General features: G+C 44.1%; 4 protein-coding genes across 5 annotated transcripts; all 4 read right to left on the bottom strand.

Annotated features, from left to right (window-relative positions):
- Nucleotides 1-145: 145 nt before the first annotated feature.
- Nucleotides 146-4577, bottom strand: LOC134018395 (serine/arginine-rich splicing factor 6-like). Its single transcript, XM_062458311.1, has 6 exons — nt 4330-4577; nt 3770-3930; nt 2241-2365; nt 1931-2136; nt 1505-1567; nt 146-1351 (listed from the first exon to the last, which is right to left on the bottom strand). Exons 1-6 carry the CDS (start codon nt 4434-4436, stop codon nt 895-897), a joined length of 1119 nt encoding a protein of 372 aa, XP_062314295.1. The 5' UTR covers nt 4437-4577; the 3' UTR covers nt 146-894.
- A 280-nt stretch (nt 4578-4857) lies between these two features.
- On the bottom strand, nt 4858-10092 carry eif2s2 (eukaryotic translation initiation factor 2, subunit 2 beta). Its single transcript, XM_062458314.1, has 9 exons — nt 9937-10092; nt 9045-9225; nt 8661-8761; nt 8307-8439; nt 7145-7245; nt 6801-6949; nt 6564-6620; nt 6186-6271; nt 4858-6065 (listed from the first exon to the last, which is right to left on the bottom strand). Exons 1-9 carry the CDS (start codon nt 9949-9951, stop codon nt 5890-5892), a joined length of 999 nt encoding a protein of 332 aa, XP_062314298.1. The 5' UTR covers nt 9952-10092; the 3' UTR covers nt 4858-5889.
- A 575-nt stretch (nt 10093-10667) lies between these two features.
- On the bottom strand, nt 10668-14063 carry LOC134018392 (charged multivesicular body protein 4b-like). Its single transcript, XM_062458306.1, has 5 exons — nt 13725-14063; nt 12742-12919; nt 12414-12528; nt 12155-12281; nt 10668-11898 (listed from the first exon to the last, which is right to left on the bottom strand). The coding sequence occupies exons 1-5, from the start codon at nt 13906-13908 to the stop codon at nt 11831-11833; spliced, it is 672 nt and encodes a 223-aa protein (XP_062314290.1). The 5' UTR covers nt 13909-14063; the 3' UTR covers nt 10668-11830.
- A 1115-nt stretch (nt 14064-15178) lies between these two features.
- Nucleotides 15179-18237, bottom strand: LOC134018389 (vesicle-associated membrane protein-associated protein B-like). 2 transcript variants are annotated; one of them, XM_062458303.1, is made up of 5 exons: nt 18027-18237; nt 17684-17787; nt 17500-17580; nt 16882-17061; nt 15179-16699 (listed from the first exon to the last, which is right to left on the bottom strand). In XM_062458303.1, exons 1-5 carry the CDS (start codon nt 18220-18222, stop codon nt 16529-16531), a joined length of 732 nt encoding a protein of 243 aa, XP_062314287.1. In that variant the 5' UTR covers nt 18223-18237; the 3' UTR covers nt 15179-16528. The 2 variants fall into 2 exon arrangements, with proteins under 2 accessions (XP_062314287.1, XP_062314288.1); XM_062458304.1 differs by having other exon boundaries at nt 16882-17013.
- Nucleotides 18238-19086: the final 849 nt, after the last annotated feature.

Below are 19086 nucleotides of genomic sequence, written 5' to 3'. Positions count from 1 at the left end.
TAATGGCTGTACATCATTTCATCGATGATTTTAAAAACCACAAGCTGTAAAAAGTTAAATGACAAGCCTCGTTTGATTCGTAATTTGTATTCAACCTTCCATTGACGGATTGAAAAATACGCATATCACATGCAAGACAAATCAGTGCATTTTTATACGATTTTTTATTAAATGTAATAAAAAAAAAAAAAAAAAAAAAGATTGACATGGTTAAATAAATTAGAACTGAGTCTCAGCTGTGTTTTAGGGTGCGACGGCCATCGAACAGAGGTGAGAACATGTACAACCTGGTTGACTGGGCCCAACTTAAGTTATTTGGTAGAAGACCCTTGACACGAGCCAAATTCTGGTGGTGGTGCTCAGGACAAAACTGTCAAGACTCCATTTACCATCAGGCTTACTTAAATACATCCTGTTCCTTTAACAAGCAGTAGACAGATAAGGACCTAATCACGGTCTTCTCCATTACATATTTCATGTTCAATTAAATGAAGAAAATCAAGCGCCACAAAAGTATTTGATCAGGTTATGACCAAAAGATAACATTTAAAGCCAAAGTAAACATCAAACTCAAATCAAAGAACAGGCTTGATCTCATTACAAAGCCTGTTTTGAAAAGCTCCATGTACAATGAATATACAAAAAAGAAAAACTGGGAGGGAGGGAGTCAAGATGAGCAGCGTTACCAACTGCTACAAAACTACAGTGTATATGAAGTTTACGTGACTGCGGCAGTGTGGGAGCCAATCGTATCAACTCTACACAGGACACGCCCCTGACCCGCCCCCCAGGGCTGCTCTAGGTCAGCTGCACCAACACCCTCCCCACTCCAGGGATGTCTTGTGGGTTCTACAGGACACGCATGAAGCAAACAAGAAGACAGCTGATGGGATCCTAATCCTGGGAGGTGGATCTAGACCTGGAGCGAGACGGAGAGCGGGACTTGGAGCGAGAGGCTGAGCGCTTCTCTTCCGATTTCGAGCGGCGCTTGTCTGCGGGCAGGGAGGGGGAGCGGGAGCCAGACTTGGCATGGGGCTCGTCAGTCCCATTCTCCACAGGAGAGGCGGAGCGACTCCGGGGCTTCTTACTGACAGACTTGGACTCCTTGGACTGGCTGCAGGAATCCCGCTCAGACTTCACCTTGGAGCGGGACTTGGAGCGGGACTTGGAGCGGGACTTGGAGCGGGACTTGGAGCGGGACTTGGAGCGGGACTTGGAGCGGGACTTGGAGCGGGACTTGGAGCGGGACTTGCACGTGCGAGAGCGTGATTTATTGGAGGCCGACTTGGAACGAGCCTTCCTGTCAGACTTGGAGCGGGAACGCCGTCTCTTGTGGCTGTGGGAACGAGACCTGCAAGATGGGACAGAACCTGGAATGTTTAGAAACTCAGGACACTGATGTTACTTGTCTTTGTATGGGGGGGGGGGCGGAGAAATAAAGGAGAAAAGGGCAGGGGGTTATGGGTAAGAGGCGGGAGGGAGAGGGGAAGGAGAGCCACATTACCTAGAGCGAGATCTGGAGTGGCTCTGGGAGCTCCTACTGCGAGAACGACGGCAGCTGCGAGACCTGGAGGAGGAGGGACCAGTCAGATGACAGGATCAGCTACACTGGTCAACAGTCATCTGGAACAGGCACCTGGAGCACTCACTGTCTCACCTGGGGCCCCCACTGTCTCACCTGGGGCCCCCACTGTCTCACCTGGGGCCCCCACTGTCTCACCTGGGGCCCCCACTGTCTCACCTGGGGCCCCCACTGTCTCACCTGGGGCCTCCACTGTCTCACCTGGGGCCCCCACTGTCTCACCTGGGGCCCCCACTGTCTCACCTGGGGCCCCCACTGTCTCACCTGGGGCCCCCACTGTCTCACCTGGGGCCTCTACTGTCTCACCTGGGGCCTCCACTGTCTCACCTGGGGCCTCCCCTGTCTCACCTGGAGCGGCTGCCGGAGTAGGAGCGGCGGCTGCGGCGGGGCCGGTCCTCCACCAGGCGGATCTTCCTGCCGTTGATGTCAGTCCCGTCCAGCTTGTCCAGGGCCCGCTTCATGTCCGAGTGGGAGCGAAACTCGATCACGCCCTCATTGGTGCGTTCCTTGTGCGCGTCGGCGTACGTGACCTCGCCGGCCTGTCGCATGAAGTCCTGCCAGACACGAGAGCGGAAACAGAAGTCAGACCACCAGCCTGGCATCTAAAAACAAACTTTCAAGTTTATTATAGCAACCCACCACGTCCTCTTTCTGTTACCTTGAGGTCCTGCCAGCTGCAGCGACTCGACAGGTTTTCCACGATTAACCGGTACTCTGTGCGGACTGGCGGCCCATACTTGTCCCTGCCAGTACGGCTCCTGGTGCTGTAACCACCACTACTGCCTTTAGGAGGACAGGACACACACACAGTCAGACCACGACACCCTGGTACAGACAGCCCTAAGACTGTGGGGCTTAGCTAAACACAAGAGACTGCTTGCTAGCAGGGACAGAAGTAAGGTTTACACTATTTTAAGATGTGTCCACTGGTGAGGTCAACACAAACATTTCGGTACAAGCCTTGGGCACTGGGTCTTAGTAAGTCTGTACATCCTCTGGGAGGTGGTTCTCTGCTATGAACACCACTGTATCTGTTAGCAGCTACACAGCATGTTTGGCTGGGCAAGACGGTTGTTGTGCTTTAACCATGTCAACAGATGGACAGTGATGCTCTAGCACACCATGGAACCTAGGAACACAGATAAAGGGTCTTCCTCAAAACTGCTTCAAATTTAGTTAGACTGCCAACTTGTCATCATTACACTACAGAGTTGTCGTTTTGACTGGTTGTCAACCTAAATACTATATAGTTTGGTTTTCTGACTTACAGTAAGCGGTAACAATGATCGCTCCACTTATTCTGTCAACATAGAAACCAATGGGAATCCTCACCATCACCCCTGGTCTATTGGCAAAAGGCTGCTGTCATCATGGCTTCCGGTTAGGTCAGCCAAGGGTCAAGGGGCAAAGGTCACACACACATTGTAAGGTGAAAGCCAAGGCCAAACGGGACAGGCAGTCATCTTAGCCAGTCATCTTTAGCCTCAACGGACTCGGACTCAGCCCGCAACTGGACTCTTTCAAATTGAAACATCAAGGACTTTTGTTAATGTTGAAAAAAAATCAAACTGAAGAAGAAAAAAACATTTCACATGTAATGGTATTTAACTAACCAGACTACATGGATGATAAAATGAGTATTTGCAGTTGTAAATACATTTGCTGACAATATTTTTTTTTTTTTTAAGTTAACATCCTCCAGGAAGCTAACACTGGGGAAGAGAAGGTCATTATGAACATTTTCAAATCATACCACATCAATCCAACTACAAAATCAAATTTAATAAAATATTAGTTTTTGTAAACTAAAGTGTTTCACTGAGCTAGGTATGATGTTCCCCCTGCTGCACAGGGGAACATCACGAATATTTCCTTCCTAGATTGAAGTCTTCACAATAAGCTAGAGGGGACCCTTATGGACAGTATATATGTTCATTGAAATAACAAGAAAAGGTGTATTTAAAACCATCACATTCCTACCCCGTGGCAAAGAGACCATATGAACTAGCTAACGTTTGCTACTTGACGTTTATTCCGACAGCATGCACTCAAAATGCTGAATCGACCAGTTAGACCCATCTGATTTATCAGTTGTCAGCAGGATCACTTCCCACATGTGTGCAGATCATAAACTCTTCACTCCAGGAGAAACGGGAGGGGGAGTATTTTGGAATACACTGCACTTACTGCGCCCACTTCCCCCGTGACCCCCTGCGTATCCATCCCGGTCACGTCGCGGTCCTCTGGCATGTTCGATAATGACGCGTTCCCCACACAACTCCTTCCCATTTAGCTCATACACTGCGTCGTCAGCGTCCCGGTTGTCTTCGAACTCGACGAATCCGTATCTGAAACATTAAGCATTCAATTAAAAATGTATGCTATGCGTAGTCTCTCTACACAGCATTGCCCGTAAAGTTGCTTTATGATTACTTGCAGGAGCGTATTCGGAGCAGGACAGCTAGCCAACTATTCCCAAAAACATGGCTAACGTTACAGCCATTTTGGCCATGCGGTTGGAACCATGCAATGAACTACAGTAAGTCACTACTGCACCTGGCTAGACAGCAAGATACATCTAAACTACAACTTTGACAGTTGACATCAACAAAACTAAACTGACACGGCATTTAGGAATAGAAATAGTGCAATACCTGCACTATTTTCTAGCTAAACTCACTAGCTCATTTGCACGACCAGTGACGTTCTTCTACAGTAGCTAGGCTCGCCTAGCATAGCTCACTCACCCATTTTTCAAATCGATTTCCATGAGCTTTCCATATCCACTAAAAAATCTCTGGATGTCTTTTTCACGAACATGATAACTCAGACGCCCAACATACACGCGAGGCATATTTGAGGATCTTTAGTATGTTAAAAAAGCAAGGTAATCAACGAAATACAACGTTTGAGCTACTTCGTTCGTTGGTCGTTCCGTTCATCCCTACGTCAGCTCAATGTATTTAAATCCATTCGTGACGCCCCTTGGAAACACTGCGCGAGAATTCTGAAGCCTTCTCAGGTCAGCTTGTCCCCGACAGTGCTAAAAGGGATAAATGTAGAGGTTGTGGACAATTTCAACCGAGGAGGGGAAAGCTGGGGTCAGTTGTATTACATATTCCTGTCGTATAGTTTTCTTCACTGCAGTGCAGGCACTAACAGGCTGAATGCAATGTTTATAATTCAGACTCCACATTAAGGGGCGTCACAAGGGGGTTAAATGAACGGATTCAAAAGAATAAAACGCCACAACGTCCATTACAAAAGCCAGCGGTGAGTCTAATCTTTTATTTGTGTAAAAACCAGTTTCAAAACATTTCGAAAGGGACTTTCTTCATGTTTTATTTGGACAAATGATTTCATCTCCGTTTGCCAGATCATACTCTTGCCTACTACAACTGAAATGGAAATGAATGCATGACATGAGGCGCAAGGTCAGAAGTATGCTTACTCAAAAGTAAATTCCTGTCAATGCCATAACATACAGTTATCTGTTGAATGTTCAGTCCTCACACACTCAAGACCAAATCCCTATGTTGTCTTGTACTCACACTTAATTGCTGCACTCCCCAAACCTGACAATCTTCTGCGAAGGTAGCATTACCCCCCTTTTGCTCTACAGCAATAAGGAGGTAGATATAACAGAGGCCGCTAAACAATACACTGTAACACACCAAGATCTAAGAACAACCTGTACACTAGTAGGGATCAAACCTGGACAATCTCAATGAGTACTTAGGATGTAGGGCCATAGTATGCAATGTACAGTTGGCTGTAATAGTAGAAGTACTACTACCCTGCATTCTGGGTACATGCTAACTCATCGTTTTGCGCAACACCATAATCATCTTGTCACCTGTCTACGTTTTTTTATAACGTTGGTCAGACATGTGGGTTGCATTCATTCACACCATGAAAAATCAGAATAGGGAGGAAGTTTCAAGCTATATCATGTCAAGGTTAACTTGTAAAAATACGTTTTTTTTTTTCTTCCTCCGGAAATCACAGCAACTGGGGAAAAAAAAAAAGATTAGCGATGGTGGTGTGGTAGGGGTGTTTGTGGGACTGATGCATCCATTAACAGCTCCTTTCAGCCTCAGAAACCTTCAAACCAGTAGGCACACAGCTTTAGACTCTTCTTCTCACATACTGGGTAGATGGGGAGGGGGGGAGGGGGCACATCGCAGCACTACCAAACCCTCACTGTCCAATAATAGGACAGTCAAATTATCAAGGGGGGCCTTCATCCTGCCCCAGGCCCCAGGGGTAAGGGCGAGAGCAGGTAGGAGGCCCAGTTAAAGGGGCCTCTAGTTGGCCTTGGCGCGGAGCTGGGCCCTCTTGCCGGTGACAGCCTGGAAGCCGGTCTTGATGCTGGCCACAGAGCAGCGGGAGTGGCAGGTCTCACACTGCAGGAAGTAGAGACGCGTGTCCTTCTGGAGGATGGTGTCTGGGGACCGGCAGGTGTGGCACGTCACATACTCCTCTGCAGAGATGAGACAGAGATGGGTGAGGTCCCGATACAAAGGAAGGGGCTGAAACTGGGGAGCAGTCAGAGAGAAAGACAGACATGTTGACGCAAAGGAATAATCTATTCCCAACTTACTGATATATCTTCTCAAGACATTTTCAATCTGTTTCTGTTGAAATCTTCCTTTGATCACAAGCTGGTTATTTCCATCTATGGAGCCACTGAAAGAGAAGTGGAGCAAACATTGTATACTGATGTTTATAACGTTACTATCAACCATTGATTAACACAAATAATCGTAGAAATTAGGGAAGCACAATATATCGGCGGCCTTATTGGTATTGGCCGATGAATGTTCATTTTCAGTGTTATTGTTATAGGTCCAATAAGAAAATGTGGTCGATAAATTAAAGCCAATAATTTATGGATTATTGGCTATAAAAGAGTTATTGGTATCGGCCAAAATTTCCATATCGGTGCAACCCTAGTAATAGTAGGGAAAGATCATTTTACCTTGTTCCCAGCTCAGCCAATAGAAAGGCGAGGAGATGTTTGGGCTGACGATGCAACCTAAAACCAAGAACATGAGACAGCAGTTGAAAACACACTCAAATCTACCTTACTTCTTCAAACAGGCATGCCGTTATACCTGCATTGCAGGTATAACGGCATTGCAGGTATAACTTTGCAGGGGGGGGGGGGAACATCGAGTGTACTTCGAGAAATGTGTATGCGATGATGGAGTCTCACAGTTTGCAGATGTCAGTGAAGTTGACAAAGGAGGTCTTCTTGGTGCCCACCCTAACCACCTGGGGTGGCTTCATCACAAATTTCCTCTTCTCCCCAGCGACCATGTCTGGGTTCTTCTCACGCATGATGTTGAAGACCCGGTTCAACAGCTAAGGATGTAAGATTATGGTTTATGAAGATTAGGGTTTTATAACTGACTTGTCTATGCCCTACAGGTTTACCTTTCATTGTTCCAGATTAATTTGACCAAAAGCACATCCTAATACACCAATGGCTACCTTGTGGATGGCACCAAATAGCAAGGATGAATGACCTGATCTTGTGAATGGAAGAGACAAGCCTACCTCGTCATATGTGTAGTCTCTCTCTGTCCCCGCCCATGCCGGCCCGGTCTGTGAGCTGAAGGAGATGCCATCGTTGTTCTTCCCCTCCTCATCTTCCAGAGCTAAACAGCAACATGATATTAGTGAACGCTGTATTTTACAAAAGAGATACAAGAAACTAGTGTCGTCACAAAAAACGGTCCTCCGATACTCAAACAAAGAAAACGGTACAATACCAGAATATCTGAAGTTACGATAGTAACCTGCATGGGTACCGGGTCTACCCGGTACCCATGCAGAGTTGGACACTGACACTGACAAGCACAGTGTTGCCAAATAAATCTCAACAGAAGTTGCTAGTGGCTCTCTGAAAAGTTGATAAAAAGTTGCTAGGTTTGATTTTTTGTCACTAGGGAAGGGGAAAAGTCACTAAATCTAGTGACAAAGTTGTTTAAATTGGCAACACTGGACAAACAGCTAATGCTGCAGGGGCTCCACTAAAAAGTGTCGACAAGAAAAGTGGAAGAGCCACGTATTGAAATACTTGAGTATTTTTGATCTCTACAATGATCTCTAAGTCACCTGCTGAGTTTACTTAATGTCTACAATTTGTTTGCCTTTAGGTCTACATGCATTGTGATTGTATTAATGTTCTGTTGTCATAAGTAGGCTACAGCCTTAGATATTGTAGGTGACTGTTACTGTCAACAAATGAGTTGTTCAGTAACCCATTTTAGTTTTGGTATCGAAAATGGTACAGAGTACCGTGAAATTTCACTGGTATTGGTACTGACTACTGATGTTGGTACTGTGACAACACTAAATGAAACCATTCTGCATCTCGGATACCTGAGCTCTTACAGTCTTCCACATGCACAGAAATATAGTTTGAGGCTTGTTACATCAAAGCAAACCACGAGTTTTGTGAAAGGGCTTTTTCCTTTTTTGAATCCCAAACGGATTTTTGAAAATGATAACACCCATTTTCCAGATCACAACTTTAAACCTGGAATTTGACTTGGCATGCAATGCAGATGTTATGCCCCTGTGAGGTAATAGGGACAGGTGCAGTCCTCTGGAAACAGGAGTGAAGTTAGGGAGCCATCTACAGATAGCTAAAAAGGAAGCTATACTCATGCAGAGGCCAAAAGGTTATAAGCAGGATGTCCAGGGTTATCCATACCGTCGTCTTTTTCCAGGTCCTCTCCCTCCTCCTGGAAGTCGACCTTCTTAGGCTTCTTCTTCTTGGCCGGCAGCATCAGGTCCAAGTCGTCCTCCTCCATAACCTCTGTCTGCTCACCCTCAATCTTCAACTCCTGGAGGTATCACAGGAGGAAGAGCGAAAAAGAGAGAGGAAAAGAGGGTTAAATCAGATTTTAAAAAGTGAGCACAAGTACAACTACACATAGGACTACAACATTGTCGGTCATGAGAAGCAGTTGAAGCGTGTGATGATCCCACTCGGAATCGTCTTGAGTGTCTACACATGCCCATTACACAATCATACATGTGGTATACAACTAAAAGAACAACTGACCTTGACCCCTTCCTCGATGTCATTTTCAAACACCTTCTTCGGCTTCTTTTTCTTCTTCTTCTGATTGAAGAAGTTCAGATCATCTAGGTCATCTGATTGCTCTGAGAAACAAAGTGTAACACACCATTACTTACTTGTTGGTATAACATCAGAGCTGACTCTAAATGGTGCACTAATACTGTACAGCAAACATGGCATGATAATAAATGCTTTTATACTGTTTTGTAAAGAATGGAGCCTAAGAATATTTAGGATAGTTTACTAAATGAGGGGAAGCTTCGGCAGAGGTTTGAGACCCCTCCTTACCTTACTTTAGAAGGGGTGAAATTGGGACCACGCCCAAAAACCTGTCAGGTCAAACAATGTTTCGGGATGACACCCTACCTTTCTTCCTGCTGTCATCCTCGTCCAGGTCCAGCTCCCTGTCATCCCCACCGTCAGGTTCAACCTCCTTGGCCTCCACCTGCTGGGGCTCCTCCCCCTGCCCGTCTCCTCCTTCCTCCTCCAGCATGAAAGGCTTCTTCTTCTTCTTCTTTTTCTTACTCATGTTGGGGTCGAAAATCATCTGAGGAATATCGGAGAAAAGGGTGTTTGAATTGACCGCTCAAGATTGTTGGACATGAACGTAACTGACAAAGTGATTGATTTGGACGATGGGCAGAACTGGTTATCTAGACAACTAGTAATAGTGACTAGCTCATTTAAAAAAGGTTTAGTATGACTGCGTCGATACATCTTAAAACCGACGCCCAGATGGCACACTTTTGGGGGGGGGATCTGATCGCCTCATCTCTGAATAGACACACACTGGCAGATAAATACTGCACATATCAATGTACCGTTAAACCAGTCAGAGTTATATGATGCCACTCCTGCAATTTCACAAAAGACCGAAAAAATTATGTTAGCTATCTGACAGAGCACTCAATATGGTATATTACATTGCTCCTTAGACAGACTCAATTAGATTATTGTAACATACATTCCCCCAAATTGCAAAACGTTTGGCAAGTTTAATATTTTTTCAAGCTGGCTATCTAGCAACCTACATTGTTCCAGCCAGCTAACGTTAGCATATTAGCTGAGCATGCAATCACCATGTGTTGGAAATGATGTCGAAGCTAGCTAGTAGCCTAGCTACTGGAGAAGCCTTGGCGGTCTATGTGAGGCCCAAAGTCGTTCATTCTCAACGATCACCCCTAGTATGTACTGTCATTTCCTTAGACTCCCTCATAAATTAGAGTTAAGATGTCGGTGGATAAAACGTGATAGTTACCTCGTCTCCTGACATGTTTGCTGTATATGTATAGCCCCTGAAAAGTTTTTATCCGCTGGTCAATTTCTCGAGCAAGCAAGCGACGCTCAAATGTCTTGCGTCAGCGCTGGGTTTCCAATGAGCATGCGCCAAGCAATTCCCTCACGTCAATTCTTTGCGACATTATTGCTGCTTGTGCAGTTGGGATGCATTCAAAACAACAATTGTTAAAAAAAGAACCAGCGATTCGTTAACTTTTTGGAACACGCTCCACACAACCCCTCATAAATGAACATAGCCCATTTTTTGCATGACTAATAGCCTACTTAACCCTTGTGTTCTCCTCGGGTCGTTCTGACCCATCAGTCATTGTGACCCACCGTCGTATTGCGACAACTTTACCGCATACAAAAACAAAGTGAAGCATTTTCTTTTAACCGTCGGGCTGTCTCAGACCCCCCACATTGCGATGGTTAAAAGAAAAGTATTTTTATTTGTTTTTGTATTGGGTAAAATTGGGTAAACACAATGATGGTTCGTTATGAACCTTTGGGTCATGTGACCCGAAGGCAGCACGAGGGTTAATACTTATTATCAATTATCAGTCGTGTGCGGCTTCATCCTCACCTACACTTCTTAAGTAGGCTACAGAATCGTATTCTTAGGTAAAACGACGGTGCAATTTGACACATGGATATAAAACTATAACAGAAAATTAATTAGTAATAATGATGAGTAAATACAGACTCAACTAACAGTTCTGTTTATTTTATTATGAACTTTGAATTCACATAATTATATTATGTGGAGACCTTACACAAGGAAAACAACTTCCTCCATGGTAAAATAATCCAAAACTTTGATGATTTTCCTGGATAAAATCCATCTCGATAAATAAACATAGAAATGTAAACATGCTTGTCATTGTGTTACATATTTATTTTCTATGTAAAAAATGTACATTGTGTTTGGAAAAACTAAACTGTCATCCTCAAATCCAAAAAGCTGTTATCTGTTCTCATCTAATTTAATAAACCATTTTTTCTTTTTTTAATGAAGCTATGATGACATCTTCTTCAACATCATACAATAAAAAAAAAAAACGTTCATAAAAGACCCAGATAACAGGACTGGTGAAGTTAATGTCTGTTGCCGTGCGGTGGACAGTTATGGTCTTTCATTGTTGCATGCTGATGCACAACATGGAGAGCCTTCTGGGGCCCAACAGCAAAAATAGATTTAGATATATACACCAGATAACAAGGACCAGAGGTGGATGCTTAGGAGGTGGGAATTGTCAACAGAAAAAAACTAAAAAGTTCTACTAAAAGTAGTACAACATTTCAGGAAGAGGATCCTGGACACTTCAGAACAATGCCATGAGAACATGCCCAACTTAATTCCTATCTCAGGAGTAGATCACAAACAAAAAGTATGAATAATAAAACCGTCCAACTAACCACACACCCATCCACACACACACTAAATATGTATCTGTTGAAAAGAGACCCACTCTGGGATTAGCTTCCGTACATGTGAATGAACCTTTGCTGTTTGTCAGTGATGTCAATAGCACAACACATATTCAATTCAGTGACATTACAATAACTGTCGCCAAGCACACAGCTGGTTGGATATCCTTACCTGTGTTCGAATGTTTGGTAGAGTGGGAGAAATTGTCAAGACAACTGATTCGTAGCTTTGACACATCCTCCTGAGTGCCTCTACAGAGACGGACATGGTACCTAGTTTCAGATTTTGGGCTGGGAATATAATCTACAGCATTGTATGCCATAATGTAGTGTTTTTCAGAAAGTGATCAGCTCTCTTTGGACATAAAACTACTAAATGCAATATCCCATAAGTCCTTTGTTTTCTGTTTTCCTCTATGATGCAAGTGGTGAGAGTGTTGCAGTTACATGGCCTCCATGGCCCAGCGCTGCAGGTCCTCCATGTCATCTTCATCCTCCTCCACCTTTTTGGCTGAACAACAACCACAGAAACAAACCAGTTGTAAGCTACCTGAGAGAAAATCCTAATTATACATACATGCATTGTGTATTTTGCTGTCATTCTGAGGGTATTATTTGTATTACTGTAGACAAAACCCAGAGTTAAAGGATAAAAATGACCCTTTTCCAGTTCAAGAGTGAGAGAGAGCTATACTTACATGATGCATTTATAAATTACATTCCTGTATCAACAACTTTACTAGCAAAAGGGACAGTCGAGGACCTACCAGGTCTGGAGGGCAGTGAAGTGGAAGGCACGTTAGGTAGAGGAACATTATCTGTTCCTCCGATCTCCAGCAGGTTCTTGTCCAGTTCCTCCTGCTCAAGCTCATCGAGCTCTGCCAGAAGCTCATCCTGTAACGGGGGTACAGAGGCAGAAAAACAGCTGTATGTGTCTGCTACTGGATTAAGCACGAAAGGGAAGCTGTGTCGGTTCTCCTCACACATCCGACTAGGCCTTTATGGAAGGTGTAGTTCTATGCATACCTCATCAAACTCCTCCCCGAAGCCCACAGGTTTAGAGATGGCGTCTGATATCTCTTGGGCCAGCTCCTGCTGCTCTGTGATGTCCTGCATCAGGTCATCCACCTTGTCTATGTCCCTGCAACAACCAAGTCACAAGTCACTCAATCCTCAAAACATAACAACTAATGTACAAACATATCTTACACTCGACTTTTTTGATTCACGTGAAGACTCAAAGTAGAATTTCAATCTATTTTCATCTATTTCTCCATTTCAATCCCCCCCCCCTTGAACCTGAAAGGCTGGTGCAGCCCTCCTACCCAACAGGCCCAGGCCAGAGGAGGCTTACATATTCTCGTGAGCAGACTTCATGGCCTTGGCAGCAAAGCCCATGTTCTTCAGCACCTCTGTGTTGGTGTTGGCATTCTCTAGTGCCTCTCTCTGGAACTCAATGGTGGACAGAGTGCCGTCAATCTGAGCCAGCTGCTTCTCATAACGCTTCTTCCTTTTCAAGGCCTGCAGAGCAGCTGAGGAAGGTGAAGGGGGCAAAAAGGTTGAGGGGAGATGTGGATTTATAAGGTGCATTATAGGATAATGTCACAAGGATACATTCTATGTATATTTCTATGTATTATGTGTTCTATGTATCTTCATTCTATACATACTATGTGCTTGGCTAGGTGCACGACTGAAATTGTTTGGCCAGTATGTTGGGGTAAACTTGAATGTAAAACTTGATAGCAACTTTTGAAATGCAAAAGTCACTGATCCTTATCTCTCGACCAAAGTCAACCTGTATGAGAGGGGAGGGGTAGGAGTCTGTTAAGATGCAGGATACGGTTGTCTGTTATGTAAAACCCTGGACTCTTAGATTTCTTCAGTCACCAGTGAACCTCCATGATCAGGAGTCCTTACCCTGAGACGACGGTAGAGAGCTAGATAGCACTACCTGCAATAACGGCGAATGATTACGGTAGATCATGATGACTGTGTGAAACACGGCTAACACTGGCAATAAGTTGGCTAAACTTTAGAGTTGCTAAAAAGCTTAGTAACTTTAGGGGATCTCAAGTCTGAACCCCAATACGAGCGGTCGGGACAGTGGTTTGAGCCCGAGGACAGGGGTGGTGCACGTCATTAGCGTGTTGGTAGCAGCACCCACTTGAAATAGGGCGAGCCGGGGTTTGGAAACATAACATGTCCCCATGATGGTAGCTCAGTGACAAACACCCTACACAACGTTAGCAAGACTAGCCACTGGCAGGACTTCCGATTAAAGACTCAGCTGCATCAAAATAAAACGCGTGTTCTGATTGTGATTAAACGACTAACCTCTTTTGTTTTTAGTGCCGTTTTTTTTTGCTGTTATAAGCTCCTGGTCGATTTTCTTCTCTAAAAATTCTTGTTTCTTCGTTAGCATCTCCTCTGTCTCTCGGAGCTTCTGGATCGCTTCTTGAGGACTCGGGCCCTTGCCACCTTTACCATCACTGCCGAACAGCTTCCCAAACAAAGACATTATAGAGATAATAAATCCCAAAAGATATAGAAAACGATCTATAAAACCGTGAAATGGTCGTTAGCTAGCTATAGCGGGCAACGGTGACAGTTCACCCAGACCCGAATTGTTGATATTTCTCACTTCCTGATAAGGCCCAATGACGTAATACAGTATCTGGGGTGGTTTCCTTTCAATACGATTTGGGTGTTGGTCAGTGGTGCTCTGACTCCAGCTGCTGGTGTAAAGAAGTATAAACTATAGGTTATTGGTCTCAGTTTGTCATACACCAACCGCGCCGGGGTATTCGGCTGGTTGATTACTCAACTCAATTCACTTTGTTAATCCCGGAGGAAATTCTTGTTATATTCAGCAATCAAGAAAGCAAGGAACTTTGACTATACTTTACTAATAGCTTTAAACGTTGAGCCTACTCCTGAGGAAGTTGACTTTTTCTATTTTTACTTCGTTAGTTAATGTCGTGGGAGATTAATCATCTGAGAAGTTGCTGTGTATCTTTCCATTTACCGTATTTATGAAATTAGTGCAGGCATGTGATTGACATTTTAGACCTTGGTCACGTATGTGCAATCATTTAACAATTACACGCACAGACGGTAACATTACTTAAAAAATAAACCAGGCATCCGCAATGGACTGATTTTGAGGGCAGTCCACATAACAGAGCCATAACCATGACGAACGTCTTACCATGAATGTTTCCATCAACCATCCTTCTCTCCTCCAGCCAATTAGGCAGGTAAGAAAAGTGAATCTGACCAATTAAGGTCACACTTTTTACATCCACCCTCAAACAAGCCTGATAGACATTCTCTCTCTGCATGACACTCCTGGCAGTCAGTCAACAAACATTAAACAAAGGACAAACAGTTGGGGGATTTATGCATTTTAATTTATTTGTGATGCTACATGATCCATTATGGTTGCATTGTTCATCACACCAATGACTATTGATATTAGTATAATAATGTTGCCCATTTATATTTAATTCTTTACATGTTTATTTTTATGTACATACAAAACAGTATCCAATCATTGTGGTTACATTTTGTGTAATGGTCATTTCTGACATATCTGAAGCTCTGACGCAAGTTGCTTTTCTATGTAGTGTTCACAGCTCCCTCCTCTCCTGACACCCCCAGGCAGCCATGAGACATCCTGACATGATAGGCTGACTGGCAGGAGAGGGGACATTCTGATGACCAAACAAATCAAGCTCAAAATAAATCAACCAATTTAGAGCACATCAACCCAGACGTGAGATGGTCCCTTATAAAAAAGACAGTTTTGGAAAGAAAGGAAAGAATGTTAATCTAGGGTTGGTGTCCATGCTGAACATAGCACAGTGAAATCTGTCTACCAGAGTACAGAGCATTGATTTTACATTTTAAATGAACTACAACACAACTGTGGGCTATATGATAGTTAAAAAGTAATTAAAGCAGGACCCCTATGATGTAAGGATGGGCAGTGTTGAGAGACACCAAGTTCTACAATATAGACTTTATACTTGGCCTGTTTAGTGTCTCGTCATTGGATCCATTTGTACAGAGCGAGACATCCACAGGTGAGACCTACTGTGCTGTCTGCTGAAGTACACTACACTGCTGTCTCAAAAACAGAGAGCATCCCTATTTCACAAAGAAGCTGCCTGGAGCCTGGTGTAAGATCTTACCCACCCCTGACTATCAACCTCCAGAGGTCACATACATCAAGTGAGCCAACATCAGCCTATGGGTATGACAACCTGTCAGTTCTCACCCTGTTGAGACAGGGTCAGTCTGAACCCATCCAGCATACTTAGAAACAAAGCTTTCACGTGTTTGAATAACTAGCTCACTGCAACAGTGGAAACTGTTCGCGTTATAGGTTTCACAGCAACTGCAAATATGATTAACACAATTAGTAGACCTTTTAAAAAGCAGCCTGTTGTATTGGTGGGATCAAACATGATAGTCATGATTAGTTTTATTTTCAGTGAAGTCCAAACGCCATGTTTGTGTTTTACACACGAACCGAAAGGGTGACAGACTTGCCGTGTTGTCTCACCCCTCACACCTCATGCTAAAACTCAGCCTCTCTCTCTCTTACGCACGCACGCACGCACACACACACACACACACACACACACTCTTTGCCTTTAAAAAAAAGAACAGTGATTAAAACATTCACACAGCATTAGATCAACTTCATCGTTATCTTCAATCACATCGGTTCTTCAGTAGGAAAACAGCCTTGGCTTCACTGGTGCACATTATAACCATTGACACGTTATCATAATAGGACACATAGTAGACTAGCCTCCCCCCTTACCACGCTCTGTTTCTGTGCAAGTAGGAATGACGGAGGGAGGGATGAAGGGATGGAGGAATGGAGGCAGGGACGAGGAAAGAGAACATCAGAGTGATCAGAAGGCAAGACCTGTGAAGACGTTGGTTGTTATACTTTACACGACTCAGTTTAGATAACCTTCATTTGTTGAATTATTTTTGTCATTACGTTAAACACTCCCCACTACGCGAAGAAACCCATGTGATATTGCCTTATGCTAAAAAAACAAAAAGTAAACAAATCAAATAACAAATAAACAAAATCAAGTGGACATCCTTGTTGTTGTTGTTTACAGGGCCAGCTTGCCGATTATGACCCCAAGCACAAAGAACAGCACGCAGAGCGCCAGAATGCGGGTACTCAGCCCCTCCTCCCTCATTCCTGTCGCCACAGCCGCAGACGAGGAAGAGGAGTGAGCAGCCATGACCGTCACCTTCCTCTTCCTCAGCCCATCATCCTCCTGAGGAGAAGAGTCACACAGCAGAGGTAAGCTCTTGGCCCATCCACCAATCAACAAAAGGCATTGTGCATCACAAATAACCTTTGACCTACAACAACCCCTGAGCTCCATATCCCAAGGAAAGAGAATGGGGGAGGTGTGTAGGTGAGAGCCCTAAAACCAGATCCAACCCAGAGCCTTACCCTGATCTGTTTGTTCTCTTCCCGTAACCGCTGGACCTCCATCTGAAGCCTCTTACACTCCTCCATTATCTTCTTCACCTCCCCATCATCCAGGGAGGCACTGGCAGACTTGGGCAGAGAGGTCAGCTCAGACTTTATGGGGGTAGAGGGGGACACAAGTTTGTTGCTATCACTGTCATGCTGTGGAGAGAGGGGGGCATGCAGATGCAGAGCATAAGGGGGGTGGGAGGGGGAGAATAAAAACAAATACAAAATAAATTAAATAAATGAGAGAGAAAAAAAGTCTACAGAACAGCGTTATGGAGATTACGTCGTTGTAAGGGTGTTATGGAAGACAGGTTAGAGTGCACAACATCTGTTTTTGGATCTCTAATGGCTATTGCTTATACAGATTATACTTTTACTAGGTGTTACACAAAACATGAAATTATATCAAGTACAGGGATTTTATGTAACTTTTTGCGGTTTAAACTGAACAGTGAAAAATGCATTGACAAGGGGGCCAAATAAATGAGTGTGACTGAAGCAGACAGGGATGAGGTGGATAACCCTCCAAGCTCTCAGACATTAGATTAACATAAATAAATACAAATATATATTTTTGTTTTTATAACTTACAGTTTTGTCATTTTCTAGTGGCATCTCAAAAGCACATCTCAACTTCGAGTCCATTAGCTCATCAGGCTTTGCCTCTTTCCACTGGGGAGCACAGAGAGCAGAGGGACTAGATCTTAACCAAGGTCTTGTTGACATCAGGTATACACAATGAAGAGGCCTCCTCGTTCCCTGCTGGGACACTCACCACCCCCTCCATGTCCGTCATGTCGTAAGGAGCCAGCAGAGACTGAACCATGAACTTGTGTTTGCTCTTCTCATTGGGATCATAGTCAAATGGCTGCAGCATAACTGTAGAGACAAACACACCAAGTTACAGGAAATCTTCTACATAAACCAAGCATGATTCAATAGCCTAGATTATTCCATGGTACAATAGTCCAACAGTTCAATGTTCTGTTAAATAGCTGCATGGCTATTTATTAGTTATGCAGCTGCATTAGTCAATGTTAATTCCAACAATACAAAAAATCGGATTTTGGACATTTGGTTAATTAGTATCTAATACTCCAGGGATAGTGGCTACTCACCAGATACATTGATAGAGGTTCCTGCATCAATAATGCCGCTGTTGGGCCGGACACAGTACCGGCGAGGCGCAGTGGTCTTCACTTTAAAACACACATTTCTGTCTGTTGGATTGCTCAGCTTCAGCGTGGTGGTGACTACATCAGTGAACGGGCCTGGGCGGAGGGATGGAGGAATGGAGAAACAAAGACAAATCATCAGTTACCATCGCCACCATATCTTTGGTCATCTGTCTCACACAGGGGGTTCTTTTGGGCTGGGTCCATGGACTAATAGACAATGTTTGTCCTTCATTAGAACTGGCAGAGCCTTCAATTAACATATATTATAATCTCTTTTTCCTGTTCAGTATAATACTTAATCTTTCCCGTCAGAGATTCTTTAACCACAAGTCTTCCACCTCTGGCCTGCGTGCATTGTACATGGGTTATTATCAGCAAGCGTTGGTATCGCATGATACTAACACAACGCGGAAATTATAGCCTTATCCCTCTGCAAATCGACTTAGCTTGCTAGAGCTTGGAGACTATGCAGTCATCCGCATAGTGTAGCTAGTTAATCATCTTGCTAGCCTTGGCTTAGTGAGTGCTAGCCCTTTGCCCGATCTGACCTATCCAGCTCTTCTAAGTACTAGATATGCAACGCTATGTACTATTAACTCCATCACGAAATCATTAAGTTGTCAGATTGGATGTATACGTGTTAACCTTGAGACCAACATATGTAGCATTCGTATGCTATGCACACTGAAACACCCATTGATATCGATTGAGGAAATGGCCATGGGGGCGGCTCTGCTGTCTTGGAAAGAACTGGGCCATACCAAGCTAACGACGTTAGCCCTGGAAAATGACAGCTAGCCTATTAGCTAGATGTGATAGGTGGCAGCCGTTTGTGCGCAATACTTCACTACAACAATGATGTGGCAAAGAAATCAAACGGCAAAAAAGTAGGGGCACAATAAACGCAATATATTTTGATGGCGTATCAAACGTCAATAACACAAGTGTTGATCATGCAAAACACGAGCAAGTAGAAAGCTGGCTCGTCAGTCGGCTCAAA

The sequence above is a fragment of the Osmerus eperlanus genome, chromosome 4, assembly GCF_963692335.1.
Source record: "Osmerus eperlanus chromosome 4, fOsmEpe2.1, whole genome shotgun sequence".
NCBI lineage: Eukaryota > Metazoa > Chordata > Actinopteri > Osmeriformes > Osmeridae > Osmerus > Osmerus eperlanus.
Note: the sequence above shows the minus strand (reverse complement) of the source record. Positions and strands in the feature narration are given on the sequence as shown.